Source organism: Gracilinanus agilis, chromosome 3 (assembly GCF_016433145.1).
Source record: "Gracilinanus agilis isolate LMUSP501 chromosome 3, AgileGrace, whole genome shotgun sequence".
Taxonomy (NCBI): domain Eukaryota; kingdom Metazoa; phylum Chordata; class Mammalia; order Didelphimorphia; family Didelphidae; genus Gracilinanus; species Gracilinanus agilis.
Genome location: NC_058132.1, coordinates 501,681,866 through 501,702,573, shown reverse-complemented (window position 1 = coordinate 501,702,573; position 20,708 = coordinate 501,681,866). Strand labels below are relative to the sequence as shown.

General features: G+C 40.2%; 1 protein-coding gene across 1 annotated transcript in view; it reads left to right on the top strand.

The window, feature by feature from the left end:
- EDAR (ectodysplasin A receptor) overlaps nucleotides 1-20,159 on the top strand; it is a 107,362-nt gene extending 87,203 nt beyond the window's left edge. Inside the window, exons 5-10 of the mRNA XM_044669321.1 lie at nucleotides 2,293-2,421; nucleotides 2,530-2,604; nucleotides 2,922-2,994; nucleotides 9,658-9,817; nucleotides 10,311-10,371; nucleotides 19,837-20,159. Of these exons, the coding sequence (XP_044525256.1) occupies nucleotides 2,293-2,421; nucleotides 2,530-2,604; nucleotides 2,922-2,994; nucleotides 9,658-9,817; nucleotides 10,311-10,371; nucleotides 19,837-20,159 (821 nt within the window). The remainder of the gene's footprint in view (nucleotides 1-2,292; nucleotides 2,422-2,529; nucleotides 2,605-2,921; nucleotides 2,995-9,657; nucleotides 9,818-10,310; nucleotides 10,372-19,836) is intronic.
- Nucleotides 20,160-20,708: the final 549 nt, after the last annotated feature.

The window sequence follows — 20,708 nt, the reverse complement described above, 5'->3', positions numbered from 1 at the left end:
TGGGCTGGGTTGCTGGAAGTTAATAATTATCCTAGTGTGGCACAGGATTGATCACTCTGTGTGTGTCCTGTAGCCATTAGCCTGTGTTCTAAAGAAGAGCAAGTTTTTTTCAGGGTCCTAACAGTTTCCTAAAGATATCGATTAACAGGAAACCTTCCCCTCCCCATCTTTCTCTTCATCTCTGCAATGTGTGGTTGTAGTATAAAAGTGGTGTGTCTGACAGAAGGGTCTTGAATTAATAAGCAAAGAACTAAGAAGTTAACAGTTGCCAGCTTTATGGGGCTTTAAGGTTTGCAGAGTGCATACTTACATAGTTTCTCATGTTAAGTGCTTTAAATATTATGGTTCCTGGTCTACAGATGAGGGGATTGACACCCAGAGAGGTAGAGTAGCTTGCCTATGGTCACGAAGCTAATAAGAGCCAGAGGAAGGATTTGAACCCAGGGTTCCATGATTCCCAGGCCAGCACTCTGTCCTCATTCAGTATGGAAGAGTAGAGGGAAACTCTGTGGATAGGTCTCTGCTGCTTTTTTAACTCTATAGCAAGCTTTCATGATAATTACTTCACCTTAGTCCTTGAATATTCATTTTAATAACCACAGCTACTACCCCTAAACCTTTGGGTTTGTAATGGTTGAGAAGGGTTAGATTCTCTTATACTCCAAAGCCTAATATTTCTCTCAAGCAAGACTCCAGTGCTATGTCCTCTTTGCCGCTGACCTTGCCCTTACTACATTCCATCATTTCAACATTTTAAAAACTGAGTAGTTTAATGTCTTTCGTGAGACAACCCCCTTCTCTGCCTTTAAAACCTGACCCACCCATGGACTTTTGTGGAGGATTAAGCCAGGAAACCTTGTGGAGATATATGAATCTCATTTTCATCAGGGCTCAAGGGAAGTAATGCACAATGCTAAGAATATTAAAAAGATTATATCATCCATACCTGGCAACCAAAACTGTTACACATGCTCTTAAACTCACATACGGAGACCAATTACCCTGCATGCAGTCCTCTCATCAGCAGAACTGCTCCCTATGGAGCATTAATCCAAAGGAAAAAGTATATGGTTAGGTTGCCAGAGGGGGTACCCGGTTCTGGACACAAGGTTGGAGCTCTTCCATCAACCAGAACCACGTGTGTGTTCAGGATGTCCACTTGGGTGAACTTGCTTCTTGGTGTGGGGAGAGAGTAGTATCTTGGCTTATGAGAACTTCTGCAAGATTTCCTTCACATAATTAAAACTGGCTTTTGTAATTAATGCCCATCCTCAATAAAGGAAGGAACTCATCAGGGCAATGGTCCTTGGAGGGGAGGAGGAGGGAGGAAGACACCTGCAGAGGTAGAATTGCCATAAAAATACAGTCAGATCAATGGGAGAGTTTATAAGTCAGTCTGTGAGATGACCTTTATCCCATTGTTGTCATTGTATAGAACGCTCTGTACAGACTAATGAAGAACAGCATATCTGAGGAGATGACAGCACTTTGTGAGACAAGCCCAAGGTGGCTGGCCCAAAACAGAGACACTGATCTTGTGTTTCCGCTGGTGTCCCTTTCACACTTTCATCCCAAAGAACTCCACAGGAAGTCTGAGTCCTTGTGGTGGTGGAGATAGCATTTCTATCCTCCCTTTTTCAGGGCTGAGGAAACATTCTCAAGGTCTCAGTGGAACTGGAGCATAATATTGTGATAGAAGTCCAGAAACCTGGATTGCATTTTAGTTAATTCACTGCTTTATGTTGTCTATCTTCCTGTCCTCAGCACCCTGCCTCAACCCCTGGTCCCCAAAATAATTGAGCCAAGAAAAGGAGCCTGGGAAATAGGAGTGGAAATGAATCCTGTGTCTCCTGTGAAAGTCTATAAAAGTTGGGGCAGCTGGGTAGCTCAGTGGATTGAGAGTCAGGCCTGGAGACAGGAGGTCCTAGGTTCAAATCCAGCCTCAGACACTTCCCAGCTGTGTGACCCTGGGCAAGTCACTTGATCCCCATTGCCTACCCTTACGACTCTTCCACCTAGGGGCCAATACACAGAAGTTAAGGGTTTTTAAAAAAAAAGTCTATAAAAGCTACATTCAATTGGGGAAACAACAACACATGATGTCATGGTCAAAGCTGGTCTTAGGACCAAATCAACTTCATGAGTTCTTAGGAATAAAAGTAGAAATCAGCTCTATTTTAGTCCTGGCTTTCCAGGACTAAAGTCAACTAAGTCAACAATTCAATTTTCAGCAAGAGTTTCTTTATAGCCATCCAATGAGACTCATTTCCTCCTTCATTTCTCTGACTCCAGCAGATCTCTCAGGACAAGGGCACCTGGCCACTGCTCTGATCATTGCCATGTCCACCATCTTCATCATGGCTATTGCCATCGTCCTCATCATCATGTTTTACATCATGAAGACAAAGCCTTCTGCCCAAGGTAGCATGCCTTACCCCCAACTCATGACATCTCCATGAAAAATGACACCTGTTTACTCTCTGAAACCCCTAAGTATGGCCACTAATGAATTTCTTATTCATGTTCCAGCCTGCTGCACCAGCCACTCTGTGAAAAGTGTAGAAGCCCAAGTCAGCAAACAAGAAGAGAAAAAAGAAATTCAAGGTTTGAACAAACTGCTCTATGCTTTTACGCTTTCTCCTGGAGACCAGTAGGGATTACATTTCCCTTTTATCAGACACCCCTGAACAGCCTTCCCTCCTAATTGCTTAAGCTCTTGTGCCATTTAGAAAAGAGACTAGGGGAAGTGGTATCTGGAGCACCCAAATTTTACTTAATCCTCGGGGAATAATTAGAAGAATAGCAATCATTCAGGGGGATTTACCTGGCACACACAGACTGCCAACAAGGTAGCTTACTCTCCCAGAGGCCCAGCATCACTTTCAACTCATCTCTCCATAAATCCTCCTATTCACCTGCAGAGAACGTCGTGATTTTTGCTGAGAAGGATGAGTTCGAGAAGTTGACAGCAACGCCAGCAAAGACTGCCAAGAGGTGAGGTCAGACTGGGTGTCAGAGATGCTTTAAATGATGTTAAGTGGCCAAGCTTAGAGGCAGCTCCTGGCAGGGAACAAGAAAGACAATGGAGGAAGCCAGCCACTTAGCGAGCTCAGAAGTTAACCACACCAATCATTCTATCCGGTTCAGTGCTCCAGGCTTCTGCTGAGGGGCTTGGGAATTCAAAGGATAGCAAGGAGAGTCCCCAGCTTACTGGGGCTGGGCTGAGGAAGGACCCTGATGAGTACAGGCCATGCTAGCTGATGCTAGAGGTTAGTGAATTACTGAATTACTATGGATTAAGTCATCAAAGTCTGGATTTACCTCCTTAGATTCTTGCCTCCTTAGCCTAGTAGCTGGGATCAGAGGCTGGTTTAGAGCATAAAGTTTTATAGTACTGCTTGCTTGTTTTGAATAGCCAAATCACAAAGCTACAGTTCTCCTAATGAATGAAGAAAGACATAAGGCCGAGATTAGGAAAGCCATGGTCCCATTTCCCTCATCAGTCTACATCTCCCAATCCAATGCATGCAATTTCTAGGTGGAAAAAAGAATGGATTTAAGAGAAAAACCCATTTGGTATCTGTAATGGTGAAAGCCACAAGATTGGCTCAACAGTCCGATAATGAATTAACAAGACACATTTTTATCCAACAAAATAAAGCAAATTCTCTGCCCTTTGAGGAAAGAAATATGATGACAACCCCAACTGACACATAACAAAGATTTATTAGGCAACACTGTGTATGGCATCCAGGGAGACTCAAAGCTTAGACATGGCCTCTGCCCTGAAGGAACTTACAGTCTAATGGGCATAACACCAATATGGAGAGCTATAATGCACAGGATTCCATGTCTTAGGATTCATTAAAGAGTTAGAAAACAAGGAGCTATCTGAGACCATAACAGATCCAAGGGATTCCTTCTTGGAATAAGTAGTCTATGAGTTGGACTTTAAAGAATGAGTAAGAATCAGGTTAAGCAAGGTACAAAAAGCAAAGGGGAATTACAATCACAACAATAATTAAGAATAAATATTCACAGAGGCAACTGTGGATTGAGAGCCAGACCTAGAGACAGGAGGTCCCGGATTCAAATTTGGTCTCAGACCCTTTCTAGCGGTATGACCCTGCGCAAGTCACTTAATCCCCATCGCCAAGCCCTTACTGTTCTTCTGCCTTGGAACCAATACACAGTATTGATTCTAAGACAGAAGGTAAGGGTTAAAAAAAAGAATAAATATTCAATTTAATTTTTAGTTAGTAATATATTAATCAAGCACCAAATCAACATATTTCATTTCTAATAATAAAGTTGAATAATTAATAATTAATATTTATATAATACTTTAAGGTTTGCAAAGCCCTTTACATGTGTTATCTCATTTGATCAACCTAATAAAAGCACACAAGTTCAAGAGAGTATTATCTATTCAGGGGGAAGGTGACTGGATCTTAGATGACATAGAGGGGTGTACTTTGCCAAATCTGAATATGGCATAAAATTGTGTGACCAAGAGTAAGTAGCCAAAAAAAGCTCAACATACTAGAAGGATGAGCTGAACTGAATGAGTCAAAATTTGACAGGAATTAATGTAAAGTTCTATACTGGGGGTAAAAAAAAAACAGCTTCACAAATATTGAATGTGAGAAGCACGACTAGACAACTGAATGGAGAAATGGGCGCTTTAGAGGACTGCAAACTCAAAATGAAACCACAGTGGGACCTGGTAATCCAAAAAGCTAATGTAACCCAAACCCTAAGGAAAGTATAGTGCTTGAGACCAGATTCCCATTGTCCCTTACTCTGATCAACCTACATCTGGAGAAGTATCATGTTAAGTTCTTACTGTCATATTTTAGGAATGGTATTGAATGGCTGTAATGTGTCCTGCAGACAATAGCCAGGATGTTGAAGCAACTGGAGGTCAAGTCGTGTGAGGATTAATTATGGGAACTAAGTACATTTAGTCTGAAAAAGAGAAGACTTAGGGGGTTATGATATATGTCTTCCAGCACTGGAAGGCTAGCATATGGACGAGGGATTAGGCTTATTCTCTTCAGTCCCAGAAGGAAGAATTAGAATCAATGGAAAGAAGTTGAAGGCAGAGAAAAAGAAAAATTTCATGATTATTCAGGGCTATCCAAAAGTCACAATAATAATAATTTTAGTTCTTTAAGGTTTGCAAGGTGCTTTACAAATATTATAACAACCCTGGGCAACAGAGGTTATTATTACTCCCATTTTTTTTACAGATGAGAAAACTAAAGTTAAGGGACTTGCCTAGGGTCATACAACTAGTGAATGTTGGAGACTACATTTGAACACCACTCCCTGTCCTGACTGCAAGCATCTCAGCATCTGCTCAGATAGCTCCTCCCAAGTCATTTTGCTTCAAGCAGACTCTTGGAGCTAAAAGAGCCTTACAGATCATTTCGTTCAAACACTGACTTTGCAGATGAGGAGGCTGAGGTGAAGTCCAAGGTCAGGGAGCTAGGAGCTGGGACTTAACGAGTGTTGAATGTGAGAAACATGACTAAACAATTGAATGGAGAAGTGGGAGCTTTAATGGACTCTGGCTCCTTTTCTTGGCTCAATTACTTGGGGGACCTGGGGTTGAGACAGGGCAGTGAGGACAGGAAGACATGATCTGATCTAATAGTCTGATCATAGTCTAATAAGGACTGCTAATAGCCTAGTGGGGTTTTTTTCCATTACACAGCTCTGTAAGCTCTGACAGATCAAGTTTGGACAACTACAACCCTGTCATGAGGGCAAGGAGGAGGCTTCTATGATGAAATCTTTATATAGCATTAAATAAAAATTCATGGTAAATGTCAATGGAACAGTAAAGTCATTTCCTGGGAAATGCCCTACGATTGTCTGCTATATAAATAACCTCTCGTTAACTAATATTCATATTTACATCTGGCCATTAACATCTATGAATGAGTTCAATGTTTCAGCATTTGGAGTCTTGAATTTGATTTTTAATCACTAGATATAGAAATAATCCTGTTGAAGAGTCATGATTGGAATTTGTTTACTCATTTCTGTGGTAATATTTTCTTCTCTGCTGCTTTCCCCAACTTTCCTGTTCTCAAAATAAGAATAAGGAGAGAGATCTAGATGGAATACAGGGTGCAGCAGTCCACTAATTGGAGTTTAATGTAGGGACCAAGGGAACAATCAATCAGTCAGTGAGCAAGTATCCATCAGGTGCCTGCTATGTGCCAGGCACTGGAGAGAGAGAGGGAGAAACAGAGACAGACAGAGACAGAGACACAGAGAGACAGAGAGACAAAGAGGAAGAGACAGAAAGGGAGAAAGGAGAGGAGAGGAGAGGAAAGGAGGGGAAAGGAGAAGAAGGGAGAGGAGAGGAGAGGAAAGGAGGGGAAAGGAGAAGAAGGGAGAAGAGAGGAGAGGAGAGGAAAGGAGGGGAAAGGAGAAGAGGGGAGAGGAGAGGAAAGGAGGGGAAAGGAGAAGAGGGGAGAGGAGAGGAGAGGAGAGGAGAGGAGAGGAAAGGAGAGGAGAAGAGAAAGGAAAGACAGGAAGTAAACAAATAATGAAGCAAAAAGTCCATGCCATTAGGGAACTTATTAGGATATGAGTGTGCAGGGAATATCTTTTAAAGCATATGTTCTAGAAAANGAGAGGAGAGGAAAGGAGGGGAAAGGAGAAGAGGGGAGAGGAGAGGAGAGGAGAGGAGAAGAGAAAGGAAAGACAGGAAGTAAACAAATAATGAAGCAAAAAGTCCATGCCATTAGGGAACTTATTAGGATATGAGTGTGCAGGGAATATCTTTTAAAGCATATGTTCTAGAAAAAATAGAAACTTGAAAATGGGACCTTAAAAGCCACACCAAAGCACTGGTCTTATCTTTTTCTGCCTGCTCTGAAGTCGTTAGTTAATGGATCTGAATAAGGGACATGGGAGTGGACTTGTCAGTTCCCTTCTTTCACCATTGCCTTCTGTCACAGGCAGACAATGGATGTGCATCTGAGCTGACTCCCCACGAGAGTTTGAGATCAAATTAGAAAGTGGGCACATCATCCATTCCTTTTATTTTCATTTTATCACTGTGCCTCCAGGGTTGTTCTTGAGTGTGGGCTTTATTGCTATAACCCAGTTACCCACGAATATAATCCTTTTCTTAAGGCTTCAGCCAAACCACAAAAGAAGAGCAAAATCCTTATGAAAGAATATTGTTTTCATATATTTTGTATGATTTTAATGAGCTGTGGAAGAGCTTTTTCTGAACAACACAGCTTTGCTAGCTTAAAGCCCAGTGCTCACATGCTTTGGATTGGAAACCTGACCCAGGTAGCTATTTTGGAGCTTGGCAGGGAGACTTGTGGGTCGAGAAGACAAATCATCCCTCACTTGAGATTTGGCTCATCCCTCCCCTCCCTATGATAAGGATTCTGTAGGCTGGATAGAAGTGATGCTTATCGAAAAGTGGACATCTGACAAGCTTTTCTAACATAGACTAAGTCTTCCTTTCTGTTATCTCTACCCTTTTTTTAAAAAATGTCTACCCCCCAAGCCCAAATATAACAAGCTGAGACAAGCATTCAAACGCTTAATGATACCTACTATGTCCCTTGTAAATTTTCTTTTCTTGGTTAAACCTGCTAAGTTCCTTCAAATGATGTTTCCATTTCTCTTACTCCTTCTTCTGAATAGGCTCCAATTTTCTAGTGTCCCTTTCTTAAATGTGGCATATAGAAATATACTCAGCTGCTAAGATCATTTCTCTAAAGCATTCAGCCTGACCATACCCTTCCCCTAATCTCACTGGACTTTGAGGCTCCATCTTATGCACAAGTATCAAACACAAAGTCCTTGGTTTGGCAGGTATGGTTCTTTGTAACCTGATCCCCTCTTACCTTCTACATTTTACTCACCTCTATGCAATCAACCATTCAGCAAAGGGAGAGAGCCTTGGAATATTCTGCCCTCTCCCCTTTGCCCATGGGGCATGTTGGAGCCATCTTTGCTCAAGAGTGTGTTGGAGCTCATGCGACCCAGCTGTTAGGCTTACAACTCAGAAATCATCAAATACTACCAGTCGAAGCCTGATTTATTGTTTTGTTTTTTAAACTTAATAAAGTGATGAAGAACATGTTAATAAAGCAGAATAAATTTGAATATATGTTGTCCCCACTTTTTTCTGGGAAGCTGGCTTTAAACATTTACCAGGATACCATTTTCTCTGCCTCTTAGCTTCCCTGGCATACTTAAAGAGTCAATTCAAAGCTGATCTTCTGGTCTATCTCATTCCTAATATTCTAATGCCTTCCCGTTCGAGATGACCATCTACTCTAAATATAGCTTGTATCTTTCTAGTTATTTTTGTGTTGCCACTGCCATTAGGATATGAACTCCTGTAGGGCAAGTACGGAGGGTTTTTTGCCTTTCTTTGTATTTGTATCCCTAGTGCTCTCAGTATGGTGTCTGGCAAATTCTCTTTAATAAATGCCAAACATCTGACTTAGATAGAATACAATGTGATACTCACCTCCCTGATTCTGTCTTCCTTTGTGCAGCCAAAGACAGCATTGAGTTTGGGGCCATGTTATCATGTTCATTCTTATTGACCCTGTACTCCATTAAAACAACAATAACAAAAGCAAAACCTATCTCTTTTTTCACATGAACTGATGTCTAGCCAGAGCTTTTCCATCCTTCTATCATCCACTTGTGCAGTTGATTATTTTTAACCCAAATATAAGACTTCATATTTATCCCTATTAAAAGTCATCTTATTAGATCTGACCTGTCATTCTTGCTTCTCAAGATTTTTGGTACAATAGAAAGAGTATCAGATTTAGTCAGATGTTCAAGCCTGGATTATGCCATTTACCAGTAGTTTAACCTTGGAGAAGTCAAATGTTAGTGTGTCCTTCCTCCCAAAATTGTCTTTTGGCATGGTGGATAGAATGATGGGCCTGGGGTCAGGGAGATAGGAATTCAAATATGGCCTCAGATTCTTCCCAGCTGTGTGACTCTGGGCAAGTCACTTAACTTCCGTTTGCCCCAGTTTCCTCATCTGTGAAATGGAGTAATGATAACGCCTGCTTCTCATGAGTGATGTGAGGATCAAAGGAGATAATAATTGTAAAGTGCTTAGCACAGTACCTGATGCTTAGAAAGTGCCATATAAATATTAGCTATTATTATTATATTTATCTATATATATTATCTCTTCCCATAGAAAGCTCACTGAGGACAGAGACTATTTTTTCTTTTGTTTCTGACGCTGTATCCCCAACTCTTAGAAGAGTGCATTACACATAACTAGTCCTTAATAAATGCTTGTCGAATCAAATTAAATTGAATGTCGATCTTCCCTTATATAAACAAATACGAACCAATTCATATCCATTTTGATCAGAATCTTAAATCCATCTGGGGTTTTGGATACCTTACAAAGCTGACTTAAAGCATATACTGAGACCAGTCCAGGTAGTGACTTTATTTCAGCCGGAGCATGGTGATGCAATGTTGTGGATCTGACATATTTGGAATAAATAAAACATATCTATTAGTTATGTGTTCCTGCAGTGCTGATGCTGGCAATAAATGCAATCTAGGGATTGAATTTTAGATGATTCCACTTTGAAAGATGCTATTAACATTCCCTTTATCTTTCCCCAGTGAGAATGACGCCTCTTCTGAGAATGAACAGCTCCTTAGCCGGAGTATGGACAGTGATGAAGAAGCCGCAGTTGACAAGCAAGGGTCCCCAGAGCTGTGCTTGTTATCATTAGTCCATTTGACAAGGGATAAATCTTCCACAAACAACAAATCAACTGGGGTAAGTCTCTGGCGTGCCCACCCCATTCTTTTACCAATACCACAATTTATGACTACATTAAAACGATGCCAGGCATCTCTAATGGCTAGTCACCTGATTGATGGCAATTTATGGGGAAGAAACTTCCCTTCAACAATGACTTCTGGTGCCAAAGTGTTCCTCCATGAGGCCATGGATATTAAGCATGGATGTGTCCTGGTGCACTGAAAACTAATTCCTTCTTACTGTATCGCCTCAGTGTTAGTGCGTATCAACAGACCACTTTGCAGGAAATAACATGTTTTAACTAGATTTTGATGCAAGCCTAATCCAGCCTTTAATGGCTCACAAATTCACTACACCCAAATTCCTCATACTTGACTCCACTTTGGAAGAGCAAAGTTGGGAATGGTCAAGGGGGTCACTGGGAAGGGTCCCTAGCAGGCATTGTTTAGACCCATTTCTCCATAAATATTAAATCATGTATTTCTTCTGTTTCTGTTTTTGCTCAAAGATTCAGAGTAGAAGAAAAAAGATCCTTGATGTGTATGCCAATGTGTGCGGGGTGGCAGAAGGTGAGCATTGAGTCTTTTTTACTTTTGTCTGTCTCCCTAGGTCCTGCCACAGTAGCTGGCAAATAGAAGACATTTAATAAATGCTTGTGGAATTAAACTAAATTCAATGTCAGACATCACTTACATGATATGCACATTCCAAGTAATTAGAGAGATAAGTAAAGTAAATAACTGTGAGGCGACACAGTAGGTTGAATAAAGGGCTCATCCCACAGTCAGGAAAACCAGAGTTTGAATTCTGACAAATTACTTCATTTCTCAGTGCTTCCAGAAATGTTCTTAAGATTTAAGTTGCAGAGCTGGCCTAGGTAAAAGGGTTTTTCTCCTCAGGAACTCCCTATGTCGCAGGTCAAGTCAACCCCAATTTCATGATCATAACTCACTTCTGGGTGTGTCCTAGGGTCCCTTTAACCTCCTATCAGCAGCAAGAGAGTTTGGCTCAAGATTTCTGGTATTCTGGGGCAGCTAGGTGCTTCTATGGATAGAAAGCCAGGCTTGAAGAAAGGAGATCCTGGTTTCAAATATAACCTCAGACACTTAATAGCTGTGTGACTCTGAGCAAGTCACTTAACCCCAGGTGCCAAGGCTTTACTGCTCTTCTGTGTTGGAACAAATATTTAGTGTCTATTCTAAGACAGAAGATAAAGGTTTTTTTAAAAAGAAGAATAAGGAGGAGGAGGAGGAAGAGGTGGAGGAGAAGAAGAATTCTGGTATTCTTTGGAAGCAAGCTGAGCAAAGTGGCATGTACCAATGTGTCAGATACTCTGGATGAACTAGATCAACCAATCTCAGGAATGGAGGCAAGGAACTGATTTTGGCCAATTCCATGTATAGTGGGTCTGTATACAGGGGTCCTCTCCAACCAACTCTCCCTCCTACCACCTCCTTAGCATGGACACACAAACATACAACCTTGTGGTGTGTTATCAAAACAGGAAGCTCAAAACACTTTTCTTGCCAGGTAATGTCCAGCTAGACCCAGCAGCATCTAAAGGTATCTTCTGTTACCATCACGTAAAAGGCTCCATTGGTAGACTGGGGAAAGTGCTAAACTTGGAGTCAGAGGACATGGGTCAGAATGTCAGATATACTACTCACTACCTATGTGACCAAGAGCAAATACTTCCTATGTGGGTTTTGGTTTCTTCTTCTGCAAAATGAGGGACTTGGATTGGATGGTACCTAAGGTCCCTTCCAACCATAAATCGATGATCCCGTGATCAAAAAGAGAAACAAATAGGGACATTGAGTTCAATAACAATGTATTAAGCATTAAATTATATATATTCAAGGTATATATATAATCCCTTCCTAAAGGCAAAGGGATTCTGTTTGAGATACATGGCTCTTGAAACTAAATCCAAGTTGGCACCACAATCATCATCAAAAATTTTTGTGAACCACCATGTGCTGCAAGAGAGGCAGCCTGGGGTAAAGATTTAGTCAGGATGACCTTAGTTCAAGTGCAGAGTCCGTGTGACCCTGAGCAAACCCTTTAGTGCTCTCGGCAACTCTCTAAGACTTCCAGTTGCTGAGATCTTGGTCCTCATTGGTAGAGGAAGCCTCCTGGGCTGAGAGTAACCTATACCATTGAAATCACAGGTCCAGTCTATCATCAACACAGTCCCTGATCTTTAGAAACTCATCATGTAAAATGAATGGGTAAAGAAAGCTCAACTCTGCTGCCCACCACTCACAGGGTAATACTATGTTGATGACCAAATTCAGCTTTCTTTTTTAATGGGCCACTGCAACTTTGGGACTCACAGGGAGGAAGAAGCAAAATGAGGAGAGGCCAAGGTTTTTATATGAGTAATAAACCATACTCCTCACTCCTTAGAAATCCTCCCAAAACATCTCACCCTTAAATTGACCATTTCTCTGCAGCAGCCAGCGGTTTAGTATGATTGCCCAGACTGCTCCTCTAAGCCCTGGTTAATGAGGAGGGCAAGTGGCTAGCTCACTCCTCTCTCTCCAGGTTTCCCCTTTTCTCTGGGGCAGCTATATGGTTCAGTGGAAAGAGTAGGACCTGAAATCAAATCTAGCTTCAGATACTTCCTAGCTCTTTGCTTGGACAAGTCACTTAATCTTTGTTTGCCCAAGTTCCTACTCTCATAAATTGGAGATATCACCAACTTCCCAGTGTTGTTGTGAAAATCAAAAGCGATAATAATTGTGAAGTACTTTTCACAGTGCCTGACCTATAGTAAACTACGTTAGCTATTATTATTATGTGCTACTTTTACACATCTTAGTTCACAATGCAAATCTGGACTTAATATACCAAATGACAGAAAAAGAAAAAACAAAAATACCCACCATCCAACTGTTAAGTTAATAAAACCATTCGAACAGTTTCCAAATTAAAGGACAGCCTTCCCGGTAATACAGATCCTCTCCTCTGCATATAATAAAAGGACAAACACAAAGACTTAGGAAAAACATGCTTTCGGTTCACAAGATTGAACAGAGACTAGACACAGCCTCGATTAGACTTCCACTTTCTTTGTTCTATTCATCAACGTATTACCAGGCAGAAAAAAATGAGCTCATAAACCCAATTTGTGCCCCTTTCTTTATATTCCTAATACACAGTTCCTGGCACATAGTAGGTACTTAATAATACTTAATAACAAATTCTAAACAATAATATAATGAAGTAATATTTATATAATACATAATAAATGTATTTATATAATTTATATATAAATATATTTTATATATCTGTATATTTATATAATTTATTATATTTATATGTTAAGTTAGATGTAATATATTTATAATTATACATTTATTATACTTATATATTATATACTTATTGTATTTTATATTATGTATATTATATATTATATATAATAAACATATAATATATCTAATAAATATATAATAAACCTGTTATATAATATGTTATATATAAGAAATACTAAATAATAAAATGCTAAATAACATGACTGACTAATAGATTTGGGGTCAGAAGTCTTAAGTTCAAATCCTGAATCCTGTTTCTGCCACTTAAGTACCTATGTGAATTTGGACACATAGCTTGCATAATCTTTTTTTTTAATCCTTATCTTCTAAAGGCAAAAGATGGGTAAGGGCTAGGCAGCTGAGGTTAAATGACTTTTGCAGGGCCACATAGCTAGGAAGTATTTGAGGTCATATGTGTATCCAGGACTTTCTGTCTCCAAGCCTAGGTCTCTATCCACCTAACTGTTCCAATTTTCATCATCTTTAAAATGATGGACTTTAAAAGGTTGGACTACATGGCTTCAGAATCTTTTTCTAGTGCTAAATCTATTATTCCTCACCCTTATTATATATAAATGCAACAATTTTCTGAGGTCACTAACATTCTAGAATTTTTTTCTTCCAGGATGGAAAAAAAGACAAAATTTTAAGTCTCCCTAAGAAAAGTTAGAATAATAGTAATATCTTATTTTAAGTGTTGGGTTTTTTTTGTTTTACATTTCTAAAAGAAAAACAATTAAGGATCCTTGGGATGAAGGAAATGATGCTTCTTCTTTCTAGAACCATAAGGGAACTAGATTCAGCTAGTAACTGGTTAGAATTCACTCCCTAGATGTACCAGAGGTTTTTGTATTCAAGTCCTATCCTCAGACTCTACAACTTCAGTGGGTTGTTTTTTTTTTAAAAGCAAGTTGTGTGAAAGCAATGTTTCTGGGCCTACTTTACAAAGGAGCCTCTAAGGACAGCTTTGTTTCTTTGTTTATAGCCTCTTCTGAGTATGTATAGCTATTTGTCCTTTCTTCTTCCTGTAGCATCTTTCATCTAGGGAGTTAGCAGCATTTAACAAATGGATAGGGGAGGCATCCCCTTTGCAGAGAGAGAAACAGAGTGGAGGATAGCTCCTTCTTTAGTGCTGTGAATCCAACCTATTCCCCCCCAAATGGCCCCACCTCCACCTTCCACCTATCCCCAACTACCACTGCTGCCCCTCCAGATTATGCTNAAACAAATAGGGACATTGAGTTCAATAACAATGTATTAAGCATTAAATTATATATATTCAAGGTATATATATAATCCCTTCCTAAAGGCAAAGGGATTCTGTTTGAGATACATGGCTCTTGAAACTAAATCCAAGTTGGCACCACAATCATCATCAAAAATTTTTGTGAACCACCATGTGCTGCAAGAGAGGCAGCCTGGGGTAAAGATTTAGTCAGGATGACCTTAGTTCAAGTGCAGAGTCCGTGTGACCCTGAGCAAACCCTTTAGTGCTCTCGGCAACTCTCTAAGACTTCCAGTTGCTGAGATCTTGGTCCTCATTGGTAGAGGAAGCCTCCTGGGCTGAGAGTAACCTATACCATTGAAATCACAGGTCCAGTCTATCATCAACACAGTCCCTGATCTTTAGAAACTCATCATGTAAAATGAATGGGTAAAGAAAGCTCAACTCTGCTGCCCACCACTCACAGGGTAATACTATGTTGATGACCAAATTCAGCTTTCTTTTTTAATGGGCCACTGCAACTTTGGGACTCACAGGGAGGAAGAAGCAAAATGAGGAGAGGCCAAGGTTTTTATATGAGTAATAAACCATACTCCTCACTCCTTAGAAATCCTCCCAAAACATCTCACCCTTAAATTGACCATTTCTCTGCAGCAGCCAGCGGTTTAGTATGATTGCCCAGACTGCTCCTCTAAGCCCTGGTTAATGAGGAGGGCAAGTGGCTAGCTCACTCCTCTCTCTCCAGGTTTCCCCTTTTCTCTGGGGCAGCTATATGGTTCAGTGGAAAGAGTAGGACCTGAAATCAAATCTAGCTTCAGATACTTCCTAGCTCTTTGCTTGGACAAGTCACTTAATCTTTGTTTGCCCAAGTTCCTACTCTCATAAATTGGAGATATCACCAACTTCCCAGTGTTGTTGTGAAAATCAAAAGCGATAATAATTGTGAAGTACTTTTCACAGTGCCTGACCTATAGTAAACTACGTTAGCTATTATTATTATGTGCTACTTTTACACATCTTAGTTCACAATGCAAATCTGGACTTAATATACCAAATGACAGAAAAAGAAAAAACAAAAATACCCACCATCCAACTGTTAAGTTAATAAAACCATTCGAACAGTTTCCAAATTAAAGGACAGCCTTCCCGGTAATACAGATCCTCTCCTCTGCATATAATAAAAGGACAAACACAAAGACTTAGGAAAAACATGCTTTCGGTTCACAAGATTGAACAGAGACTAGACACAGCCTCGATTAGACTTCCACTTTCTTTGTTCTATTCATCAACGTATTACCAGCCAGAAAAAAATGAGCTCATAAACCCAATTTGTGCCCCTTTCTTTATATTCCTAATACACAGTTCCTGGCACATAGTAGGTACTTAATAATACTTAATAACAAATTCTAAACAATAATATAATGAAGTAATATTTATATAATACATAATAAGTGTATTTATATAATTTATATATAAATAAATATATTTTATATATCTGTATATTTATATAATTTATTATATTTATATGTTAAGTTAGATGTAATATATTTATAATTATACATTTATTATACTTATATATTATATACTTATTGTATTTTATATTATGTATATTATATATTATATATAATAAACATATAATATATCTAATAAATATATAATAAACCTGTTATATAATATGTTATATATAAGAAATACTAAATAATAAAATGCTAAATAACATGACTGACTAATAGATTTGGGGTCAGAAGTCTTAAGTTCAAATCCTGAATCCTGTTTCTGCCACTTAAGTACCTATGTGAATTTGGACACATAGCTTGCATAATCTTTTTTTTTAATCCTTATCTTCTAAAGGCAAAAGATGGGTAAGGGCTAGGCAGCTGAGGTTAAATGACTTTTGCAGGGCCACATAGCTAGGAAGTATTTGAGGTCATATGTGTATCCAGGACTTTCTGTCTCCAAGCCTAGGTCTCTATCCACCTAACTGTTCCAATTTTCATCATCTTTAAAATGATGGACTTTAAAAGGTTGGACTACATGGCTTCAGAATCTTTTTCTAGTGCTAAATCTATTATTCCTCACCCTTATTATATATAAATGCAACAATTTTCTGAGGTCACTAACATTCTAGAATTTTTTTCTTCCAGGATGGAAAAAAGACAAAATTTTAAGTCTCCCTAAGAAAAGTTAGAATAATAGTAATATCTTATTTTAAGTGTTGGGTTTTTTTTGTTTTACATTTCTAAAAGAAAAACAATTAAGGATCCTTGGGATGAAGGAAATGATGCTTCTTCTTTCTAGAACCATAAGGGAACTAGATTCAGCTAGTAACTGGTTAGAATTCACTCCCTAGATGTACCAGAGGTTTTTGTATTCAAGTCCTATCCTCAGACTCTACAACTTCAGTGGGTTGTTTTTTTTTTAAAAGCAAGTTGTGTGAAAGCAATGTTTCTGGGCCTACTTTACAAAGGAGCCTCTAAGGACAGCTTTGTTTCTTTGTTTATAGCCTCTTCTGAGTATGTATAGCTATTTGTCCTTTCTTCTTCCTGTAGCATCTTTCATCTAGGGAGTTAGCAGCATTTAACAAATGGATAGGGGAGGCATCCCCTTTGCAGAGAGAGAAACAGAGTGGAGGATAGCTCCTTCTTTAGTGCTGTGAATCCAACCTATTCCCCCCCAAATGGCCCCACCTCCACCTTCCACCTATCCCCAACTACCACTGCTGCCCCTCCAGATTATGCTAGGGTTTATCTTTTTTAGGTTCAGTTTCAGAACTAAAATCTGGAGAGGCCTGAATACTTGGGGGCAAAGGAAAAACTCAAGTACAGGGATTGGATAGAGAACTAAGCCTGCTGTGGCAGAGAAATTGTGCCACCATCAAATCCCTGGAAACAAATGACTCCAGATCAGGTCACTTGAAGGTTGGCTGCTTACAGCTGGCCAATCTTGACATGGCTCAATGAAACACCTGTGATCAAGAATAAGCCACAGCTGTTCTCGGATGCTTTGTCTACAGAGATTTTACCTTTGCCAACCCAAAGCTTGAGAATAGACAAATTAGAAAGGTAGAAAAGCAAAATAAAGAGAATTTGAGAAAATATATCACCAAAGTAGGGGAAAGATGACCCCTGCCTGCAGACTGGCCTTTTCTGACTTCTTTGCCCCCTTTCTCAGGTCATTTCTCCTCTACTGTACTATAAAAATGAGCTCGAAATTCTGTTTTACTATGTGACCAAATTATCATCTGAGTGAACCTTTGGCCTAATGGAATAAATGGTTGTGGAGTCATTTACCTACAAATGAGAGGGTACCTGAGTCAGACTTATCAGGAATGTTGCCAATGGCCTTTATGGGGACGTTTCAACAGAAATCCATATGCCAAATCCTTTTTTAAACTTTTTCTAAAATCTTATTTATTGATATCTTTTGTTTTTACATCATCATCATCATTTCCCTGGCCCCTTCCCTGTCCAGTGAATCATCTTCATATGATTCAGAGATGGTATGTGGCATAAAGGACAGATAACCTTCCTCATTTACTGGTGAAGAAACTAAGGTTCAGGGAGGTCAAGTAATTTGTGCAAGATCACACAGCCAGTGAGCATCTGAGGCAGAATTCAAACACAGGTCCAGAGCTCTTCCCAATACACCAAAGTGTCTCTTGAAGCAGATTTGTTTAAAAAGATGGTGGTGGGGAAATAGCTCAAAAAACAAATGAGCACATGGACTACAACTGATGGCACATGCAATATTAGACACCAGAACTCCCCATCTCGGCAAAGAGGGGAGGGGGGTACATTTTCTCAATTCTTCTCAGGGGCTGGTCTTGGCCATTATAATTATACTCTTCAGCTTTTTTGTTTGTTTGTTTGTTTGTTTTTCCACACGATCATTCCAAAATTGGATCATTCTGAGTCTAACTAAATAGCCACTGTTAGCTACCACTGGATCCAATGACATAGTAGGACACAAGCAAAGGAACCCCAACTTTTGAATTTCTTGAAATAACATGGAAGGATATATCTAAACAGCTGGTGATGGAGAGTAAAAATGATAGTGTTAGATGATGTAGAGTGCTTTATAGCTTACAAAACTTTACCTATATTAACTCACCCATTCCTCAAACAAAACTTCAGGCCTTATTAGCCCCATTTTAAAGAAAAAGACAGAGACAGGTTATATGACTTGCCCAAGGGACACACAGCTAGTCGTAACTAGCAGAGAAAGCATTCAAACTCAGATCTTCTGAATTCAAGTTTGGTGAATAAGAAAAAGGCAGTGTGTTCGAGCAAAGCACTTTGTAGAAACCTTCAAGCTTTATGTATATTCCATACAATATGTAAATATATATTTATGTATATCTTATTGCTACAGAAAGAGCCCAGAATCACAGCTAGTAAGTAGCAGACAGAGCTGGGATTTGAACCCAGGTCCTCTGATTTAATTTGTTGCTGTTCAGTCATTTCACTTGTGTCTGACTCTTAGTGATCTCATTTAGGGTTTTCTTGGCAAAGATAGGAGTGGTTGCCATTTCCTTCTCTAACAGATTAAGACAAAGAGAGATTAACTTGCTCAGGGTCATACATAGCAAGTAAGTGTCCGAGACCAGATATGAATTCTTGAAAATGAGCCATCCTGACTCTAGGCCAGGCACTCCATCCACTATACCACCTGGCTGCCCTTCTCCGATTCCATGCCCAAGTCCAAACATGGTGGCAGAGCAAGACAAGGCTTCTTTTCTCAGAAGGTACCTGCTAGCTTTGAAGAGTCCATCTCCCAGATCCAAGTCTGGGAGATTATTGTTCAATATTATTGCACCATTATTATTATTAGTCAACAATTATTACATCAAGAATTCCTGAATTAAAGAGTTGTAGAATACACTTTTTTTCAACTCTCCTTAGAATTAATACTGTGTTGTTGGTTCCAAGGCAGTAGAGCAGTAAGGGCTAGGCAACTGGGTTTAAATGACTTGCTCTGAGTAACACAGCTAGGAAGTATTGAAGGCCAGATTTAACTAGTCCTGGTTCTCAATCCACTGAGGCACCTAACTGCCCCCAAGACTGTGTGGATAGATAGATAGATAGATGGATAGATGGATGGATGGATGGATGGATGGATGGATGGATGGATAGATAGATAGATAGATAGATAGATAGATAGATAGATAGATAGATAGATAGATAGATAGATAGATAGATAGAAATAAAACCCTTACTTTCCAGCTTAGGATCCATATTGTGTATTATTTTCAAGGCAGAAGAGTGGTAAGGGTTAGGCAATTGGGGTTAAGTGACTTGCCCAAGGTTGCACAGCTAGAAAGTGTCTAGAAGTCAAGGTCGTATTTGAACCCAGGACCTCCCATCTCCAGGCCTGGCTCTCAATCCCTCAAACCACCTTAGCTGCCCCCATGGAATACACTTTTTCAAAAAATTATTTTATGCTTCTGTTGCTTAACACACATGATTTCTGACCTGGACTCTTGGCTTTCCCAGGTCTCAGCCCCACAGAATTACCATTTGACTGCCTCGAAAAGACAAGCAGGATGCTCAGCTCCACCTACAACACCGAGAAGGCCATCGTGAAAACATGGCGCCACCTGGCTGAAAGCTTTGGACTGAAGAGGGATGAAATAGGGGGTATGACGGACGGCATGCAGCTCTTTGACCGCATCAGCACAGCGGGCTACAGCATCCCGGAGCTGCTCACAAAACTTGTCCAGATCGAGCGGCTGGACGCCGTGGAGTCTCTGTGTGCGGACATCTTGGAGTGGGCGCAGGTCATGCCCCCCCCACCTCAGCCACCCGTCACAACCTGATGAGCATCCTCGGGAAACTGCCTCCCTCTGTGCCGGGATGCGGCTTCACCTCCTTCACCTGAGAACACTTCAGGGCGGGGCGGGGCGGGGCTGGGAATCCCGGAAGCAACAGCGCTGCTTCCTCACGAACTTCCGGAAAATTATGGCTTTTCTCGCGTGTGTCACAAGGTCGTCTCTTAGGCTGCTCTGAGGAGCCGGGGGAAGCACGGCGTGTCTCTGAAAACCAGCCAAAGACAAAGCTAGTGACGTGACCGCTGGGGAACACCAAACCCAACACCGTACCTCATGAGGCTGAAGGAACAAACACACTCATTCCACAATCGCTATTATTTAGCACCTACTATTTTTTTATTTCGGTAGCACCATGCTGAGCACTATGGGAAGATGGAAAGATGTATAAAGCATGGTGGCTGCTCTCCAGGAGCTTACGATCTCGTTGGGGAGATGAGATGACCCATCATGGCAACCCCAAGTGGGTTCTGTTATTTGTACTGGTGGAATTGAGAGAAGAGAGGATTTTCTGACTGGGTTATAATCCAGGAAGACTTC